The 16521-nt window shown below is 41.5% G+C and overlaps 1 protein-coding gene across 2 annotated transcripts; it reads right to left on the reverse strand.

Annotated features, from left to right (window-relative positions):
• Positions 1-324: 324 nt before the first annotated feature.
• On the reverse strand, positions 325-11355 carry LOC119738521 (lactose-binding lectin l-2-like). 2 transcript variants are annotated; one of them, XM_038213424.1, is made up of 2 exons: positions 11173-11355; positions 326-1534 (listed from the first exon to the last, which is right to left on the reverse strand). In XM_038213424.1, exon 2 carries the CDS (start codon positions 1446-1448, stop codon positions 861-863), a length of 588 nt encoding a protein of 195 aa, XP_038069352.1. In that variant the 5' UTR covers positions 1449-1534; positions 11173-11355; the 3' UTR covers positions 326-860. The 2 variants fall into 2 exon arrangements, with proteins under 2 accessions (XP_038069351.1, XP_038069352.1); XM_038213423.1 differs by lacking the exon at positions 11173-11355 and having other exon boundaries at positions 325-1735.
• Positions 11356-16521: the final 5166 nt, after the last annotated feature.

The following is a 16521-nucleotide window of genomic DNA, read 5'->3' on the forward strand; positions in this document are numbered from 1 at the left end:
AACAATATTATTTTTAAAGGCCAGTTTTCCATATGAGAGGGGCACAATTTTAATGTTGCGGGCAGGGCACTAATATAAGTGTACTTTCGAGGGGTAGTTTTCCATCTCGAGAAGGTGCACAATTTTGTTAATGCGCATGCGAGAGGGGCACTTGTGTTTTTGAGGGGCAGTTTGACTTACAAGAGAGGAGACTATTTTATTTGTAGCGCGATCATATGCTTTCATGTGTGCGTTTGAGGGGCAGTTTTATTTTCATCTCGAGGGGGCACATTTATAAACGCGAGAGGGGAACTTTTGTCGGCCTGGTAAAATACCAAGTTGGGGGCAAGTTCCCCCCCCCCCGGTTCCGCCGCCCCTGTTGTAACTAATCAGGAACTCATAATTTTCCACGACAGATCTACCATGAAAACAACAATGTTTAATTTTTTATTTTTTTACATAACGAAGAATACATTAGTATTCGTTGTTCACACTTACTTTTCACAACCTCTTGTTGGTACATGTACATCTAAATCTAAACTTAACTCACTTTGGATGATAATGTTCAAAAATTAAAAACGAAACAGTCAATGTTCGTGTCCATTGAAGATGACATGAACAGACGACTTCAACAGGCATCCAGATTGTATGTTGTTCATCCCGTGACGAAACACAAATACGGCAAATTTGAGATTGAGATTTTAACCTTAAACTCAGCTACTTCTAAAACAAGGCATCGATGTTTGTGAGTTCCAATCAATCAGCAGTGTATTTATAATATAATGCGTAATAAGGTATCAGTGTATTTCCAACAGTAGTATAGTGTTCGTCCGAGCCAGGGTCCGAGCATTGACGGCACGTGTTCTTTCAGTAAAATATGTTCACAAATTAAAAAAGTAACAGTTGTCGGTTGCCTTGAAGTCGTTGTCATCAGCCACAAGACGAGTGACGTCATTGAGTTGACACATCTTTTCTTTCTTGTTGCTCTGCCAGAGATTGAAGGAGCGGCATCGGGGATCGGCCCGGCACGCCCAGCCACAGGCAAGCAAGCCCTCTGCCGTCAGATTCTTGATGTCGTGATGGAGGAGGCATCGCTGGGGGACACGCCCATCGGGACCGGTGAAGGTGTGGTAGGCTGGTACCGAAGAGGGTGTCATCTCACAGGCAGCAAATCGCTGTCTATTGCAAAGTGTCTTATCGACCCCACGCCATCCTTCGTAGGTGGATATACGGGCGCAGTTACGTTTATTGCTTCTGCTTGGGTAGCTCGGATGCCAGTTGGTGTATTGTGCAGGCTGACCATCGCACAGCCAGACACCCTCTTGAGCCGCATCCGTACAGCCAATCCAGAGACCACCGGTGCCTGTTACCAATGACTCCCAGATGAAGAGGTTTTCCTCCTTTGAATTGGGCACAATCATGCTGCCTCCTGGTCGGTTACAAGCCTCCGAGGCCTCAAACCAATTCATCCTGTTAGGGAGTCGGATGTAGCAAGACTGTCGCCATTTCAGCCAGCCGGGCGGGCAGGAGGCTTGGAGAAAACTCCGGTTGCTGACTAAAAGTAGCAAGAAAAGTATCAAGATTAAGTTCTCCAAAAACCATGACATGTTTTTAAGATGGATACAGCAGCTCTGACGTTGCCCACAGTTTTTTCTTCATACGAAAACTGCAGGCAAGAGTCACCTCATTGTCATTATGCCGTTACCATGACGAATGGCTTGTGTTAAGACAGCGTGATAATTGAACTACGTTTTAATTGGCATTGTTCAGAGTGGGGCCTTTATATAAAAGGTTTTACAAAATAAAGCAGGACCGTATCAACAGAATAGCTTTATCACTGTGTTCTCTTATCATGGCAAATTAGTCCATAATGGGGAAAATATATGTGAATTTTACCCCCCCCCCCCCTCCTTCTAATGGAGAATAATATTTTAGCTGATGTGGTTTGCATATACAGTCAAAGTGTTCGAGTTGGAACAAAAATATGTAGCTCGCTGCATTTAATAGAAAAAAATAGCATGGGAATAAAAGTACATGTTATTGACTAGTTTTACTGTGAAATTTCCACGTATTCATTTGCATACTCTAAACACAAATTATCCCAATTTTAATAGAAATACCACATCATTCAGCTGCCCACCATTGGTCATGTACCGATACGCATTGATGAATACCATTTTAATTACAATGCACCATGGGGTTTTCCTACCTCCATGAATGAACGAAAAGTTGCAAAGGGAAACAGACAAAAATTACCATCATCATTAAAAAAACCAAATTGATTTGTTTCTCATACACAAAACACAAAATCGGACATAATGTTTCAGTCTTGACTTGGATTATTAATAGCTCATATGTATATACCTGAATGCCTGTGTGATAATCTCTGATACTCCACTGAGTTGCTTCAAAGCATTTAGAATTCCATGGACAGCTGTAAAAATAGGTTCTTCTGGTAAAACATGCTTAACTTTATGGATCGTTTTCAGTATAACGCTGATTCTTTTTTTTTCACACTGATGATGCTCGTTTAATGCGCGCTTCTTTGGTGTATCCAATTTAATTTGCTTTTGAAGGGAAAAAATCATGAATTCAGGTCACTTCTCCCTTTGACTCGCTCTGTACAACCCCTGCCTCTTGTGTATACACCTTTCGGTTTCCAGTAAAAGATTGTGCTTTTTGCTGAAAGTGTCTCATACCCAAATCATGGGGGGGGTTTTCTGAGTATTTTCAAATTTGCCGCTATAGAGCATTTCGCGTGGGCCACAAACTTGAAAGTTTGTGTAAAAAAAAAATATAAAAAAAAGAAGGATGAAAGCCGTGCACAGGACTGTGAGCTTGTATTTCTGCAAAATTTCGATGAAACTTTGCCTTAAAAGTGATCTATTTTGCAAGGTATCATTTTCCAAAATTGCGATGGGCATCAGGACTATTTTTAGAAGTTATCATCTGTGGATGGAAATTTTTCCCAAAAGTAATCAAATTAACCCCAAAAAATTAATAGAAAACGAAGATGATAAAATACGCTTTTATTTGATGCGTGTCTCGAACACCTTGGAGTGTTTTGAGCATTTTTCCTGAATTTCTGAAGTGAGGGCATTTTTTATCGCTGGGTCTATGGCAGTTTATTTACTGCTGGTCTGCGTGCATGTCAGTGCTGGTTGCTGCTAGGGGTGCATACCACCAAACGGCTGTAAATTACTGCGCGCGAGCTCACGAATATTTTGTTGATCCCACGGGTAATTTTGAATAAGAGGTCCTGGCGACCCATGATTGGCATTGATTGTAAACATATTTACAACATGTATGTAAAATCAAGCATTTGTGACTGGTGGCTTCAAACTCAGACGATTTTGTTCGAGAAAAAAAAAAAAACTTGTGGGTCTATTTCGCATAGAGGGGGTGGGGGTGTCTAGACTTAGACCTAGGCCCAGGGGTTGGCAACCTAATTACGGGGTTGTTTTGAGAGAGGGGATATTTTTTTGTGGCAACCTCTTGTAGAATTGAATCGAAAATTGTCCTACGCTCGATCTCAAAACGCTGGTTAAAATTCTGTTGGTTAAAACAGTTTGTTAAAATGATCTTATGATTTTTTTAAAACCCAATGAATGTCCCCTTCAAAAAAGAGGTCCCACCCCGGCCACCTAGCAAATTGGACCCAGTTTAATACGCCACTGCATGAGTTCGATGCTCTCACTCTCTATATCATCTGCTTGCACTCTCGAAATATTGCAATGGCGCCCTCACAAAACAAATCCTTTTCGAGTAGTTCTGTCTCGGACCAAAACGTCAACTTTAACTATGCTAAAATGTAAAAAAATATTGTTCTCTACTGGCAGTCAATGTGCACAGACGTCAGCATCCTACTTTTGGTTTCAATAGGTTTCGATGAATAACTATTTTAATAATTAGCTCATTTTTTTCTCCTACAAGTTTTTCGTTCAGATGTGAATGGAGTAATGGTTTTTGAATAGATACAAAGTAGAGAGGGGAAGATATGATAACTATTTGTACGGTGACCTGTGAAACATGGTGACGGCATCAAAATTAAAATGAGAATCAAAGAAATGCAGCGGTCCCTATCTTTAATCCTAATATGAAACACGCGCGATTAACAACAGCTGTTTGGCGAACAACGTTAACGTTACGGCAAATTATGTGCGAACTACTTGTCGTACGTTTAACTCCCAAAACAAACTGCGCGTAAGCTTGACCGTTAAACTTGAATAGCGCCCTCAATCAACCACAAGTACTCACACAACAAATCGTCATTGCACACTGTACAATTATTATGTAACCATATACAATTCTTTTGAATCACAACAGCAAAGAACCCTTCATCTACTCCTAATCTTAATATGAACACATGTAATAAACAGGAGCTGTTTCGGCGAACTAAACGGCTAACTATAATTAAACGGTGAACTCTTTTTTCCTGCGTAGGTTTGATCGTTAAACTTAAATAGTGCCCTCAATCGACTGAGAGTATCATCACAAATAATAGCCATTGAACAATGTACTCGGTAATAAAATATTCTTTCCAATCAGTACAGTACCAAGGAATTTGAACACATTGGGCGTTACACTTTTGACAGCGCACATTATTCATGCATTTGGGGTTTGATCCTTCGGAAACAACGCTTCGAGTCGCTCGCGCGAAACCGAAACCTCTCCATGCTGTCTTACAACAAACCAGGGATTGGGGACGACGCGCCGTACGGTGAACCGTTGTGGCCCGCCGCCCGCCGCAGCTTTCGAAATTTCTGTGGACAGACACTTTGAAGACCTTTTCGTAAAGATGACACCCCGTGCTCTTTACGTACCTTTTTCTTGTAGTTTTCGATTTGCATCTTTTGTTTTAAAGAGAAATATACTTTTAGTCCAATTAATGGCGTCTGAAACCCTCTGAAAAAGGAGTTTCATTTTTCAATTTTTTTTTCTGGGCACATTTTTAACATGATTTTATCATGAGTTTGTTTTAGTGGCATCCATGAGTCACACATTAAATGTATAACATGCGGGCCAAATCACAATGCATATACATTTGTATTTCAATTCTTTGCTATTAACAGTGGCGGTTCTACGGGGGGATGCTAGGGGGGGGGGCTTTAGCCCCCCCCCCCCAATATTTTGTCTAGCCCCCCCTAAAAATAAAAAATTCCATTAGCAAAAAGAAGGAATGTGACGTACATGCGAACGGTCTCCCCCTAAAGAAATAGTCGTGACAGGGGTGCATTTGTAATTAATATAGTATGCCTGATTGTAGGATTTTATTGGGGCTCCCTATTGATAATATGGCACAAGCCCCCGCATTATTATCACTGAGGTCTATGGGAGTCGATTTGCAGGTCTGCACCCATATTAGACACCTAATGAGAGGCGTCCTCTCTGGGATTCCACTGGTTGTTATACCGCATACTTCGCGTAAATCGATATTAATTTTCAATCACTCCCAATATCACAGAGCCTGATTTCCTGAATTTATTTTCTCCATTTGTTACATTACGGTGAATAGTGTTCTAGAGGTTCTAGGTGCGTTTGTCTTGTCGGGAGCCTAAAATTAGGGTCTGTTAGAAATGAGAACCGAAGAAATGTAGCGGTTCCTATTTTTAATCCTAACATGATACACAGGCTTTCAACAAGAGTTGTTTTGGCGATCTCCGTTAACAAAACAGCAAATTACGCGAGAACTACTTTTCGTACCTTTAACTCCCGAGACAAAGTGCGCGTAGGCTTGACCGTTAAACTTGAGTAGCGCCCTCAATCAACTAAAAATAACCACACAACTACTGATCGTCATTGCACACGGTACAAATTATGCAATCTATACCATTCTTTCGAATCACGACAGCAACGAACCCTCTTTTTCTATAATCATCCTAATATGAACACACGAAATAAACAGGAGCTCTTTCGGCGAACTAGGTCGCCGAAACGGCTAATTATGGGCGAACTACTTTTTGTACGTTTTACCCACAAACCAAACCTGCGCAGGCTTGACCGTTCAACTTAAATAGTGCCCTCAATTGAGAGTATCATCACAAATAATATTCATTGAACAATGCACTTGGGGGAAAAGATTTTTTTCCAATTACTAGGGGCCTACAGTACCAAGGAATTCGAACACGCCTCACATTGGGCGATACACTTTTGACAGCGCACATTGTTCATGCTTTTGGGGTTTGATCCTTCGGAAACAACGCTTCGAGTCGCTCGAGTGAAACCGAAACTTCTCCGTGCAGACTTACACCAAACCAGGGATTGGAGACGACGCACCGTAACGGGCCCGCCGCCCGCCGCCCGCCGCCCGCCGCCAGCCGCCCGCCGGTGCGGCTTTCGAAATTTCTTTGGACAAACACTTTGAAGACCTATTCGTAAAGATGTCACCCCGTGCTGTTTACATACTTTTTTTCTACGCTTACTATTTTTTGATTTGCATCTTTTGTTTTAAAGAGAAAACGTACTTTTATTCCAATTTAGGGCGTCTGTAACCCTCTGAAAAGGCGTTTCATTTTGCACATGTTTTTAAATCTGGGCACATTTTTATCATGATTTTATTATGAGTTTATAGTTTAGTGGCATCCATGACACACATTAAATGTATTACATGCGGGCCAAATCACAATTTGTATGCTTAAATTCTTTGCTATTAGAGCGTTTTTACTATACCTTATAAATTCTCGACTATAGGAAAAAAAATAAGGGGATAAAAAAAACCAAAAAGTTATGTGGTGTTGACCAAGCATTCAGGGGTCGCGATTGGTTACCGACTCCCATATAGTACTCTTCCTGGGTCTCGGATTCCCCGGCCCACCACACCTCCTTCCCTATCCATCCATGTAACCCCGGAGGGCCAAGCACCGTTAAGGGAGGAAACGAGGCGACACCCTATGCCTTGCTGCCGAGACAGCAAAAGAGCCCCGTACCTATGAGTAGATGCATAACCTGGACTTCGCAGACAGTCCCAGCCGGCGACTTAACTGATTGAGCTAAGGTCGGTTGGTGTTTGACGACGGGAAATGAAGACTCTTAAAGTAAATGACAGAGCGCGTTTATTGAAAACCAAAAATTACACCGACGGGACTCGAACCCCGGACTCCAGGGTCTGTGGACGATTAGCCTAACCACTAGGCCATTTGCCTGATTGTCACTTGGTGTCGGAACATTATCGTTTTAAATACAGGGACCATGACTATATAAACACAAGCTGTGTTTTCTTATGGATTCCTTGACCGTGTTCACCCGTCTATTGTACATGCACACGTGTATACGTAATCGTATATACATCATACAATTTTATCATGGGTTTGGTTTAGTGGCAACCATGACACAATATGCGGGCCAATTTGCATGAAATTGAGCCCTAATATTGCTCTTTGCAATAGAGCGCAGGCATCATTTTTCAAAATGGCGATGGGCCAATGGACTGCTTATCGGGCTGACATCCTTTGATGGAATTTTCTCCCATTAGTCATTGGATAATGGAACAAAAATTGAACAGAAAATAAAAGATAATAAAATAAGCTTTGATTTAAATGGTGTCTCAAACACCTCTAAGAGTTGTGAGTACTTTTTTAAGAAATTACGGACAAACTCGTAATTATCATCGAGGTCTAAGGGAGTCGATTTGCTGGTCTGCACTCATATGGGATTCCACTGGTTGTTATACCGTATACTTCGCGTAACTCGTTATCAATTTTCAATAACTTCAAATATCACAGAGACTATAACGCTTGATTCTAATAATTATATTACACTATCCACCATTTGTTACCATTTGGTTCTGGAGGTTCTAGGTTTTTAACTGTCCTATATGAAACACACGTATTTTTAACACGAGCTGTTTTGGCGAACTACGTTACCAAAACAGCAAATTATGCGCGAACTACTTTTGGCACGTTAACTCCAAAAAAAAAACTGCGCGTAGGCTTGACCGTTAAACTTGAATAGCCCTCAATCAACTAAAAGTAATCACACAACCTTTTTCAATAATCGTATTATATGAACACACGTAATTAATAGCAGCTACGTCGCCGAAACGATAATTAAGCTCGAACTACTTTTCGTATGTTTAACCCCCAAACCAAACCTGCGTAGGCTTGACCGTTAAACTTAAATAGTGCCCTCAATGGTCCTGAGACGTAATGACGTCACGCTTTGTTTACATGTGCGCTTTCCTATGAGGGCCAGCTCTCATAGGAAAGCGCACTTTTAAACAAAGCGTTACGTAGTATCGCCACAATGATCATCATTGAACAATGTACTCGGCAAAAGAATTCTTTCCATTCAATACGGTATCAAGAAACACGCCTTACTTTCTCTTTCAACGTCGGGCGTTACACAATTGACAGCGCACTCTGTTACGTAATTGTTAACGCATTGATTGTTACGCCGAATTGCAGTATTCAGCTTTATTCTCGATGGAGGAAGCACACTTCTCTCAAACTATTCCTCTTTTGTTTCCCTACTTGCAATCAACAATTCGTTTCAGGTAGCGCGACCCTTCAGTCCGATACTGGTCTCGCGCCCACGTATATACAAGGCTAAATAAAGAACATTTTTTAAAGGTTTTTTTAAGGGTGGTCCGTGTTTTATTAGGGTGTGTCAAACTTTTTGGTTCCCCGAAAAAGTGAGTCCAAAATATTACGCGCCAAATTTGATATAAAAAGCAAGAGGGAAGGCTCTTTATGGCGTCGGTGCATGGAAGCGCAATTTTAATGATGTACGCATTGGCTGCGTAAAGGGTTTGGAGTTTGGAGCAATGGCCCCCATTGCCCCCCCCCCCCCCCCCCATGCGACGTTGCGTATGTGTCCCAATTAACATGTGGCATCTTGACAGAGCCAAGGTTTTAACCGATTTTTTTCTCAGTGAGTACACTCTCAGCAACCTCCAAATGCATGTATTCTTGAGTACATCAGCTCGCTATATGCGGTCCAAGTCATTGAGTCGTGTTTTACACAAAGCTGCGATAAACGGGGGGGGGGGGATTATTGCAGGAAATTAAAAGGTCATGATATCCGGGGGGGGGTTTAAGTCAGTAATAGTAAGCTTGCCGAATATATGAACCTATCACATCACTGCCCAGTTTATGAACAGTATAGATTTTAGAAGGGGCTTGGAAAAGTGCACTTGCTATGGCGTTTCTGTTGTAGTTTCAATAACGTATCTTGCTTCCAATGCAGGTTGATCGGGTTAAGCGGTGTGTGCCCTATTCGCTCTTTGTATCGCGATATTGAAACAAAAGCGGAGAAGTTGAACTGGCGACTGCGCGTTCACAAGTACGTAACGGCGGGAGAGCGAAATGAATGGTGCTTTCCACCCAAATGTAAAAGTATTATGTAACTTTTCCACGGTGAAACACGGTGCATGCATTTTGTGGTTTGATCCTTCGGCAACAACGCTTCGAGTCGCTCGCGTGAAACCGAAACCTCTCCGTGCAGTCGTACAACGTAACCAGGGAATGGGGACGACGCGCCGTACGGTGAACCGGCCCGCTGCCCGCCGCCCGCCGCCCGCCGGTGCGGCTTCCGAAATTTCTTTGGTCAGACACTGTGAAGACCCGAGTTTTCGCAACCCCCGTGGGTGTGCACGGTTATGGGGGGGGGGAACGACATTAAAGATGGCAACACGTGCTGTTTACTAGTTTAGATTTGCATCGTTTGATTTAAAGAGAAAATTCCATTTTGCACACAAAACCCACCCTGCGAGAGCCGAATTGATATCTGGTCGAAGATAAATCGATTTTTTTTTAAAGAACTAATTCAGTTTCTCAACGTCTTTGGATTCTAGGAAAATACCAATTGGATAATCAATGTTCGAGGTGATTGGATAATCAACGCGCAAATGGCATGGGGACACATCTTTAACAATTGGACCTGTGATAGTTTCGGCTTTTGCACCCCCCCCCCCCCCCCGCAACAACAAAACATTGTATCGTGGACTCGCAACTTTTAGAGCAGTACAAACGTTCTTCACTTTTGCATATTTATAAGACATGTTAGGTTGGTTCCCAAAACCCTATCATGTTCAATATGAATGGACTGGAAACCAGTTCAGTTGCTCGGCGGATCTGTTTGTGCGCAAACGCAACCTGAAATAAAAAGCTACTTATTTGGACGCCCCCCCCCCTAAAAAAAAAAAAGAAGAAGAATAAACTGTTTTTTTTCTGGGGGTGGGTGGGAGATTGAGCAGTATTCCAAAGAAGTGATAATGAAAGAACTAGAAAATAATTGAGTACATTTTAAGAAAAAAGGTTGAAAACATTGCCCAAACACGTCCAAGTATGTGTCATAAATGACGCTTTTTTTTTGCTGCGCCCATCTATAACTTGCAATGTGTGTTTTAGGGCACCCTTAAATAATAGCATTTAATAGGGAGCGTAAATAACACATTCTAATTGCTTTCATTCTGTGCTGTAGTTTCATCAGATTCATATCCTACATCCAATTCAACCCTGGCTCTCATAGCTAAAGCGCACATGTAAACAAAGCGTGACGCTTTGTCTGAGGTCTACTGGGCGACATGCAGACACTGAGTTTCAATACACGTATCTTTCTTGCCACGCAACAGGCCTACGTACTCCACCCAAACACATGTTAATAAAATCCGGTATATGCCCCCTTCGCTCTTGTATCGCGATATTGGAACAAAAGCGGAGAAGTTGAACAGGCGAAGGCTTCCCAATCGCGTTTTGAACAAAAACAATTACGTAACGGTCGTGACTCTACGAAAAGTGTGCTGAACCCGTCGTGAAACAAAGACCGTATCTTGAAAGCAACTCTTCCACGGTGAAACCAATGATTTGATCCTCTCCAAAGAAACGGTGAACAATCGTATTTCGGAAACAAAGCTCAAGAGTCGCTCGCGCGAGACCGAAACCTCTCCCCGCAGTTTTAGAATAGACGTCCTGACCAACATAACATGCTCCATACATACTCATTTAGACAGCTACCGTCCCTCGACTATGTAAATATACGGCACTCGTAGTCTCGTACTGTGAGCCGGGCCAGCCGCTTTCGAAAAGCCTTCGGCAAAACGCTTTTGCGATTCGTGATAAAAAAAGAAATTTGACCCTGTCTTTAATGTTAACTTAAATTCTACAACAAGATAAATTGAAAGAACAAACAAGGTCAAAGTGAAAGGAAAGAGGAAAGATTGATCGAGCTGTCAGTGTTACTTAAACAGGGACTTACCTGTTCAAACGTTTCGTTAGAAGTCAGTTCAGTTCAGTTCATTTATTTCCAGTGTTCACAAATCAGTATGTTGCAATGTATACGTGTGCATGTACAAAAGACGAGTGGAAACTGTAGAGGAACCATAAGAAAACACAGCTTGTACAATAGGCATGGGCCCTATATCACACTAATGTTCAGACACCAAATGCCAATACTAAAGAAAAATGCTGTATTCAGAGAAAAAAGATTTACATGCAAAGGTAAACAAGGGTATACATGTACATACCAATAATTGCATAATTACGTAAGGAATAAATAACTATACAGTTTCATATATCAAAGTAAACATTCAGCAAAATAGATTTGTATAACATGTAGAACTTCGTCAAGAATCAGTGGAGAGTACTATAACTTGGTTCCTTTGTAGTTAATATGTTTTGAAGCCAAACAAGGAGTAGATGGCGGATGGAAATGAATAGTTTGCCGAGTAGAGCGACAATATTGAAACTCCGACAAGCAAAATGAATGGACTGAAGAGTATTAGGTACAGGGAGTTTAGAGGTTTGTTTTCATGCACGTTTATGAAGGCAAAGCGCAGACTAAGCTGAGAAGTATTTCCAGCTATATATTAACACTGGTTAAAAGACTGTGTATTTAAATTACCTGGTGGTTAGGCTCCTTGTCCAGTGACCCCGGGGTCCGGGGTTCGAGTCCCGTTGGTGTTATTTTTGGTTTTCAATACACGCGCTCTGTGATTTACTTTAAGAGTCTTAATTTCCCGTCGTCAAATACCAACCGACCTTAGCTCAATCAGTTAAGTCACCGGCTGGGACTGTCTGCGAAGTCCAGGTTATGCATCTACTTATATGTACGGGGCTCTTTTGCTGTCTCGGCAGCAAGACATAGGGTGACCCCTGAATGCTTGGTCAACACCACATAACTTTTGTTTTTTTCTTTATCCACTTATTTTTTCCCTAGTGGAGAATTGATAAATTACAGTAAAAACGAAAAGGTTTTCTTTTAAAAATAAATTTAAATATATTTAACTTATGTAACAGCTTTACCAGCATTTCCATTTGTGCCTGCACGGGTCCCTATTTGCTACTTGGTAGAAAGCAAATATTGATAAAGTGCCTTGCCCAAGGACAACACCCAAATAGCAAGACTGCTTTTCCTCTGCTGCACTCCGGCAAGATTATTAAAGGCCCCAAGTGAGAGCCGAAAAAAATCTTGACAAAAATAAAGGCTTTCTGCAACTTTGCGAAAAAGCCAAAAATTGCAAACACTATATAGGCGAATAAGGCAACATTTTGACGTAGACATAATTATCATAAACAACCATAATTGGAAGCACTTGGAGGATTGTTAGCTCAATCTGCGCTTTGCCTTCATACATGCATTGGAAACCTCTAAACTTCTAAACTCCCGTCATAAACAAACGATTTAAATGACTTGTAAACGAACCTGCTTCATTAAAATGCATTTTTGCTGAAATTTCGTATTCGTATACTGTACATTCGCCGTACTTTTCCCCGCTATACAGTATATTGGTCTATTTTCAATACCTTATACTCTTCAATCCATTCATTTTTGTTAATATGTTTTGAAGCAAAAAAAAGTAGTAAATGGCGGATGGAAATGAATAGTTTGCCGAGTAGAGCGACAATATTGAAACTCCGACAAGCAAAATTAATGGATTGAAGAGTATAAGGTACAGGAAATAGACCGATTACACTGCGGGGAAAAAACGGCGAATGTACCGTATACGAAAAAAAATCAACAAAATTGCATTTTAATGAAACGGGGTCGTTTATGCGGCATTTAAATCGTTTGTTTATGACGGGAGTTTAGAAGTTTAGAGGTTTGTTTTCATGCATGAAGGCAAAGCGTAGACTAAGCTGAGAAGTGTTTCCAACTATTTTAAACACTCAGTGGTTCAAAGACTATGTAATTACATTACCTGGTGGTTAGGCTCCTTGTCCGCAGAGCCAGGGGTCTGGGGTTCGAGTCCCGTTGGTGTAATTTTTGGTTTTCGATACACGCGCTCTGTGATTTACTTTAAGAGTCTTAATTTCCCGTCGTCAAACACCAACCGACCTTAGCTCAATCAGTTAAGTCACCGGCTGGGACTGTCTGCGAAGTCCAGGTTATGCATCTACTTATATGTACGGGGCTCTTTTGCTGTCTCGGCAGCAAGACATAGGGTGACCCCTGAATGCTTGGTCAACACCACATAACTTTTTCTGTATCCACTTATTTTTTCCTTAGTGGACAATTTATAAGGTACAGTAAAAACGAAAAGGTCGTCTTTTAAAAATAAATTTAAATAATATTTAACTTATGTAACAGCTTTACCAGCATTTCCATTTCTGCCTGCACGGGTCCCTATTTGCTACTTGGTAGAAAGCAAATATTGATCAAGTGTCTTGCCCAAGGACAACACCCAAATAGCAAGGCTGCTTCTCCTCTACTGCACTCCGTCAAGATTAAGGCCCCAGTGAGAGCCGAAAAAAAAAATCTTGACAAAAATAAAGGCTTTCTGCAACTTTGCGAAAAAGCCAAAAATTGCAAACACCATGGGCGAATAAGGCGACATTTTGACGTAGACATGATTATCATAAACAAGTATAATAGGAAGCACTTTAGGATTGTTAGCTCAATCTGCGCTTTGCCTTCATACATGCATTGGAAACCTCTAAAATTCTACACTCCCGTTATAAACAAACGATTTAAATGACTTGTAAACGAACCTGCTTCATTAAAATGCATTTTTGTATCCTTGTTTATCTTTGCATGTAAACCTTTTTCTCTAAATACAGCATTTTGCTTTATTGTCACTTGGTGTCTGAACACGTGTTCAAGGGCCCATGCCTATAATGCATAGGCTAGTTTTCACTCCTCTGTTGTACATGTACACCCATATACATTATGTATTGTAACACACTGATTTGTGAACACTGGAAATAAATGAACTGAACTGAACTGACTTCTCACGAAACATTTGAACAGGTAAGCCCCTGTTTAAGTAACACTGACTGCTCGATACTCTCCTCTTTCCTTTCACTTTGACCTTGTCTGCTCTATTCATTTATTTTGTTGCAGAATTTTAAGCTAACATTTTGTAAGACAGGTTCGATTTTCACTGTCGTTTTTTTTTTATCAAGAATCCCAAAAGTGCTTTGCTGAAGGCATTTCAAAAGCGGCGGGCCCGGCTCACCATATACGAGTGCCCAATTTACATAATCGAGGGACGGTAGCTGTATGAGCATGTTAGTCACGATGTGTTGTCTATTCCTAGTATACATGTACTTTGCTTTAAGACTGCGGGGAGAGGTTTCGGTCTCGCGCGAGCGACTCTTGAGCTTTGTTTCCGAACACAATTGTTCACCAGTTTCTTTGCAGAGGATCAAATCATTGGTTTCACCGTGGCAGAGTTGCTTTCAAGATACGGTCCTTGTTTCACGATGGCTGCAGCGCATTGTTCGTATTATTACGTAACCTTTTTGTTCAAACCGTATGACGTATGAATGGGAAGCCTTCGCCTGTTCAACTTCGCCGCTTTTGTTCCAATATCGTGATACAAGAGCGAATGGGGCATATACCGGCTTTTATTAACCTGTGCCCGGACGGTACGGTGTAGGCCTGTTGCGTGGAAAGAAAGATACATCTGCATGTCGATGGTATTAAAACTCAGCCGAGTGTCTGCATGTCGCCCAATAGACCTCAGGAATAACGACGTCACGCTTTGTTTACATGTGCACTTTGCTAAGAGAATCTGATGTAGGATATGAATTTGTTGAAATGAATACTACAGCACAAAATTAAAGCAAGTAGAATGCAGCTAAAAAGCGTCGTTTACGACAAATTTTTACGAGTGCAGCTAAAAAGCGTCATTTACGACAAATCTTTGGAAGTGTTTGGACAACGGTTGTTTTTTCTTTAGGCCTAAACGTACCCAATGATCTTCCAGTTCTTTCCTTATCACTGTTGGCCCCGATTAAAAAGTCTTCCTCTTTATTCTTCTTATTTGTTTGTGAGGGTTTTTTTGGGGGGGGGGGCCAAATAGGTAGGTTTTTATTTCAAGTTGGGTTTGCGCACAAACAGATTCGCCGTTAAAAAAAAAAAAAAAAAAAAAACCTGTTTATATTTTCTTGGGGGGGAAGCCAAATTTGTGCCTTTCAGGTTCCGTTATTGAACTGGTTTCCAGTCCATTAATATCAAACATGATAGGTGGTTGGAAGCCAACCTATCGTGTCGTATAAATATGCAAAAGTGAAGAACGTTTGTACTGCTAAAAAATATGCGATTTCACAATAAAATTATTTTGTTTTTGGGAGGGGGTGAGCAAAATCTAAAAAGATCATAGGTTCAATTATTATAAAGATGCGTCCCTATGCCATGTTCGAGTTTCACCTCGAAAATTGATTGTCCAATTGCTATTCATAGAATCCAACGACGTTTAGAAACTGAATTATTTCTTTATAAATCGATTTATTGGCGGCCAGATATTAATTCGGTTCTCGCAGGGTGGGTTCATTTTATGTGCAAAATGGAATTTTCTCTTTAAATCAAAAGATGCAAATCGAAAACTAGTAAGCCTTTTAAGAAAAAGGCATGTAAACAGCACAGGTTGCCATCTTCAATGTCCCCCCCCTCCAACCGTGCACACCCAAGGCGGGTGCTTGCGGATTACGAAAAGGTCTTCAAAGTGTCTGTCCAAAGAAATTTCGAAAGCCGCACCGGCGGTCGGCGGGCCGCGGGCCGGTTCACCTAATCCCTGTTTTTTTGTAAGACTACACGGAGAGGTTTCGGTTTCACGCGAGCGACTCGAAGCGTTGCCGAAGGATCAAACCACCGAGTTTCACCGTGGAAAGGTTACGTAATACTTTCTTCTACTTTTGGGTGGAAAGCGCCATTCATTTTTTCGCTCTCCTGCCGTTACGTAACTTGTTTTGTGAACGCGAAGTCGCCAGTACAGTTCAACTTCTCCGCTTTTGTTCCAATATCGCGATTCAAAGAGCGAATAGGGCACACACCGCTTTACCCGATCAACCTGTATTTGGACGGTGTTCGGGTCTGTTGCATTGGAAGCGAGATACGGTATTGAAACAAAACGGAAACGCTCGTTCAAGTACACTTAAAGTGGAATACATGCATTTGGAGCTTGCCGGAAATTTACTCACTTAGAAAAAAAAATCGGTTAAAACCTTGGCTCTGTCAAGATGCCACAGGTTAATTGGGACACACATACGCAAGGGCAGAGGGGGGGGGGGGGGAACGGGGGCCATTGCCCCCCCCCCACAAAAAAACCTCCATGTCTTTGTTTGTTTTAGGAAGCCAACGCGTACATCATTAAAATTGTGCTAC

This window comes from Patiria miniata, unplaced genomic scaffold (assembly GCF_015706575.1).
Source record: "Patiria miniata isolate m_02_andy unplaced genomic scaffold, ASM1570657v1 HiC_scaffold_3, whole genome shotgun sequence".
NCBI classification, from domain to species: Eukaryota; Metazoa; Echinodermata; class Asteroidea; order Valvatida; family Asterinidae; genus Patiria; species Patiria miniata.